The 4,839-nt window shown below is 40.2% G+C and overlaps 1 protein-coding gene across 1 annotated transcript; it reads left to right on the forward strand.

Annotated features, from left to right (window-relative positions):
• Positions 1-1,798: 1,798 nt before the first annotated feature.
• Positions 1,799-3,461, forward strand: TACSTD2 (tumor associated calcium signal transducer 2). The gene has a single exon (XM_032218508.1). The coding sequence runs from the start codon at positions 1,916-1,918 to the stop codon at positions 2,840-2,842; it is 927 nt and encodes a 308-aa protein (XP_032074399.1). The 5' UTR covers positions 1,799-1,915; the 3' UTR covers positions 2,843-3,461.
• Positions 3,462-4,839: the final 1,378 nt, after the last annotated feature.

Genomic DNA, 4,839 nt, shown 5'->3' on the forward strand with positions numbered 1-4,839 from the left:
CAGTACTTCTAATGATACACTGAGGAATGTTTTGGCAGTAATAAAAGAGTAGGAGGAAGTAACACCTGGAGGAGAAAGAGCTCAAGCAATAGTGTTTGATGAGTAGCATTGGAGAATCATTGAGGAACAGAATGGAAACGATATACTGGTTTCAGAGATAGTTATCCCAAATCAGTTGGCAGACATAATACGGCACAAACTGAATAATTAAAATAAGAAAGTGTCTTGTGGCAACTTAAAGAATAACAACTTTAATTACTCTTTAAGGTACCACAAGTTTCTTCTTTTTGCTACTATAAATGAGTAACATGAGCACATACACACCTCCGAAACTGTGTAATTGAAGTACTTTACTTAATCATTACTTGTGTGTAAAAAGTGCAGAGACAAAGGTTGGCTTATTACAGGATTCTCAGTCTGCAGTATCTCAAAGACTACCAGAGCAAAATCTTAGCACATATCCAAGTGCCACAAATTAAAGTTTTTTATATGTGACATGAAAATATTACAAGACTGGTTTCTTATAGTGCAACTCTGGACGTTTGCAGTAAAAATAAAAATTCCCACCCAAAGCCAAGTACTGCAGCTTTTAAGAATATGTAGGTGTTCTTATGACAACGCAATAGTCACCTACATGTGAATTGGAGGGGGCATATAAATTTGTTTAACAAATAATAAATAAACTGTTTTAAAAAGCATTGGGATCCAATTTTTAAAAACTTACTGGAAATAACTAACACGAGCAACAATAACTAACATCAGCAACATGCATCAGAGAAGTACGAAGGCTATAAGATAGAGGAAGAGGACTGAAGTATATTTTCTGTATAGGGAGCTGAAATGGAGGTTTCCTCATTGTGTGAAATATCCCTCCCTTGATAACTATATACATATATAGTTAAAAAATCCTTGTCCCCTTTGCTGCACTTCTGTGATTCAGAGAAGAGTAAGGTATTAAAGGTCAGTGAGACTGGGAGCAACTTTCACCAAATACCATTTGACTGTAAAGGCCATTTCTCATATTCTGCCAAACCAAAACCCAATTTGCCATAGAGCACTGGTCAATCATAGTTCCCTGGTGGACATCCACTCAGATGTCAGTGTTTGCCAGAGGTACACTTTTTAAGGGAATAAGGAGAGGCTGTGTGAAATTACTCTGTCAGGGACATCAAAAATCCACTTCATATTAGAGGAAGATGTAACTGGCTGGAGCATTTGCGTCATCTCAAGAGATACCAAATATTCCCCTTAGCACTCCTCTGAACTATCACGTATTTGCAGGGTCATCACTGTTTAGTGGAAGAACTAAAGGGCTGTTCATCTTAAATCATGGAAGAATTGACCCTCAAGAACCACGGAATCCTCAAAAACCTGAAAGAGAGCCAGTTTTTTTCTTCATCCCTCAGTTCTGCTCATTGTGTGTACTGAGTCCTGAAGTCAATATGAGCCTACCTTTGTGTCTCTCCACCTTGTCAATTTTAAGACTTCAATTCCCAGAATTCCCCAGTCAGCATGCAATATGGTTTTTCATTAATATGTATCCCGGCATGTTATTACCTAAGCCCACGAGGCAGGTGTGCTTGAATTCACAAAAGAGCTTATAGTTGTGTTATATTGGTTTCTGTGTTTTTGGCATCCTGCACTTCCTCATTTAGTAGGAGGAAAGAAATGAGAGTTGCTACCACACCCTAATGGAAGAAGGTGTATGATTTTGGACCTATGACCTGTTTTCTTTGTGAGTCACCAACTAAATTGATTGGGTGGGTCTGACATTCATTTTCAAAGAGAGGAAGCAAGAGTTGCATTCAGTCACACAGAAACTGGGAGGCTCTCGTTGTGGATGGATCTTGTCTTTAGGCTGCTGTATTCACCTGCTCTTTTCTAAAGCCAACTTCTGCTCATCTTTCTCCAACCTATGGAGGCTATTTTCAGAATTGTATTGCTTTGGATGGTTGTGGCTGCATCGGCAGAGGAGGATAGCTGCTCATGTGCAACCAACAAACGGACGTACTGTGCCATGGAGCAAAACAACTGTGTCTGCAAGAGTCTGGGTTCAACTCAAAAAGTAAACTGTTCAACCCTGACATCTAAATGTTTGCTTATGAAGGCAGAGGTGAGTGCCCCCATAGGCAAGGCGTTTCCAAAGCCTGAAACTGGATTTTTGGACAATGATGGGCTATACGATCCAGTCTGTGAAAACGATGGCATCTTCAAAGCCAGGCAATGCAATCATACAGATACTTGTTGGTGTGTGAACAGTGCTGGGGTCAGGAGAACGGATAAGGGTGATAAAAATATACAATGCAAAGAGCTTGTTAGAACAAACTGGATTTTCATTGAGCTCAAGCACAAAGAGCGGAAAACTCCCTTCTCCCAGTCTGAAGTAGCCAGCAGTCTTCAGGACCTCATTCATGACCGGTACAAGCTTCCTCTAAGCTTCATCTCATCTATTGAATATGATCACCCATTCATCAAAATTGATTTGAAACAGAACGCTTCGCAGAAGTCTAACGGAGATGTGGATATTGCAGATGTAGCCTATTATTTTGAAAAAGACATCAAACTTGACTCCCCCTTTGCCTCCGATAATAAATTTAATATCACGGTCAAAGGAGAACTGTTAGATATTGAAAAAGTCCTCATTTACTATGTGGATGAAATCCCCCCAGAATTCTCAATGCAATTCCTGAAAATTGGTGCTATAGCAGTGGCTGTGGTGGTTCTCGTGGCTATTTTAATTGGGATTATTGTGTTTGTGTTTATGAGGAAATGGAGGACTGGAAAATATGAGAAAGTTGAGATTAAGGAGATGGGCGAAATGCAAATAAATCAGGTTTCATAGATGATGTAATCTGAAAGCAGAATTTAGATTTTGATACTGAGGAAATGAAAAATAGATAAGATTATCCCCTGTTGTTTGAAGGGAAGGAAGCATTAATTTTTCCTTCTAATAATAATCATAGGTAAAAACAATAGCTTTGTTGAATCTTCCCCAATTGCAAAATGGAAAATAGATGAAGACTGAGGATATGTTTGAAGCTTCAGAGGAAAAAAAATCCTAATGCTATAATCTATTCCTGAAATGTTCCAGTTTCATGTGTTTTTTAAGGAAACAAAGTTGTTCCATAGCTACATAGTTAGCTTAATTTATCAACCCTGTTTCTATACCTGTTTTTATGTGTATATTAACATATTTTTTTCTGTGTCTCTCCAGCACAAGACTTATTCCTACATTTAAGATTGGCTTTTTGTGTGTTAAAAGATGTTACTTTTATTTTGAAAGTTTAATTGACTGAAAATACTTGTTTCTGTTCCAGATCTATAACTGTAAGAATGCTACTTTTGTAAAGTAATGCCAGCATAGCTTTTCTAATGGAATCTATCTCGTGTAACATAATGGTGTCTTTAAATACATTTTCTTAACTTTAATATGTTGTTAAACTTAATTCCCTGATAATAAATTGTATGTTGTATGGACTGGGGTGGAGAGCATGTGTCTTACAATTCCCAGTGACCTACAATTCCCAGTGTCCCTCAATGCCGTCCATGCTACCTGAGGCTGATAGAGGTTGAATTCAACCATAGTGGAAATGCACAAGTTTCCTCAAACACTTTTGGAGAGCAACCGTCCCATTTGGGAGGAGGGTTCAAGCAGGAAATTAGCCTGGACTTATTACATTAGAGGTATGGGTATGGTTGTTTGTACTTGATATAAACTGAATACTGATCTTCCGGCTTTTATGTTATGGATACGTTTTGGAGTACCTTGCTGAAGGTTGCACTGTCTGGTACTTACATGGTGGCAGTGGTGGGTTTCAAAAATTTTTTGAACCTACTCTGTGGGTGTGGCCTCCTTTGTGGGAGTGGCTTGCCGGCCATGTTACCTGGTGGGAGTGGCTTGCCGGCCATGTGTTTTCTTTCTTTCTTTCTTTCTTTCTTTCTTTCTTTCTTTCTTTCTTTCTTTCTTTCTTTCTTTCTTTCTTTCTTTCTTTCTCTCTCTCTCTCTCTCTCTCTTTCCTTTTGTCTCTCTGTCCCTTTTTTCTTTTTTTCTTTCATCTCTCTCTCACTCTTTTTCTTTCTTTTTTCTTTTTTCTTTTTTATTTATTTATTTCTTCCTTTCTCTTTCTTTCTCTGTGTGAGTCTGTCTGTCTGTCTCTCTGTGTGTGTGTGTGTGTGTTTTTGCCTCTCCCTCCCTCCCTCCCTCTGTGTCTCTCTATGTGATTCTTTCTGTGTGTCTGTCTCTCTCTGTGTGTGTATCTCTCTCCTCCCTCCCTCTGTGTCTGTGTCTGTCTCACATTCCCTCTATCTCTCTGTGCCTCTGTCTGTCTGTCTGTCTCTATCACACACAAACACATAGACACAGAAACAGACACACACACACACATACTGTGGTCACCTTGTTGAGTGTTCCAATCACATTTGAAACATTCAACAACTGTCCTGTATTCATGGTTTTTTGCAGCATTCTGCAGACATGGGAGCAAAATATATGGTTAAAAGTACCTGGTAGCAGCATTCTTCCCTGGGGGACTCCGCAGAACATCCCAAGACCAATGCCACCACGTCTTTGGGGACAGGTCCTCTTCAGAAGGACAAGGCCCCGCTGGTCCCCCTCACGTTCCTCGTGTTCAGCCACAGCCCATGCCGTGGAGCAACTCCAGAGCCCATCCATGACCCCCGTGAAAAAGATATGCGCTCACACACAGCCTGCACAATTACAGGCCCGGAGAGTGAAGCCTCTACACAAGCCCAGGCGAATGAGAACAAGTTCTGAAGGCTCCGGGATGAGGGACAGAATCTTCGCCGTGGGCCAGTAAAGCTTCGTCCACCAGAGGCAGC

The sequence above is a fragment of the Thamnophis elegans genome, chromosome 5 (genome assembly GCF_009769535.1).
Source record: "Thamnophis elegans isolate rThaEle1 chromosome 5, rThaEle1.pri, whole genome shotgun sequence".
Lineage (NCBI taxonomy): Eukaryota > Metazoa > Chordata > Lepidosauria > Squamata > Colubridae > Thamnophis > Thamnophis elegans.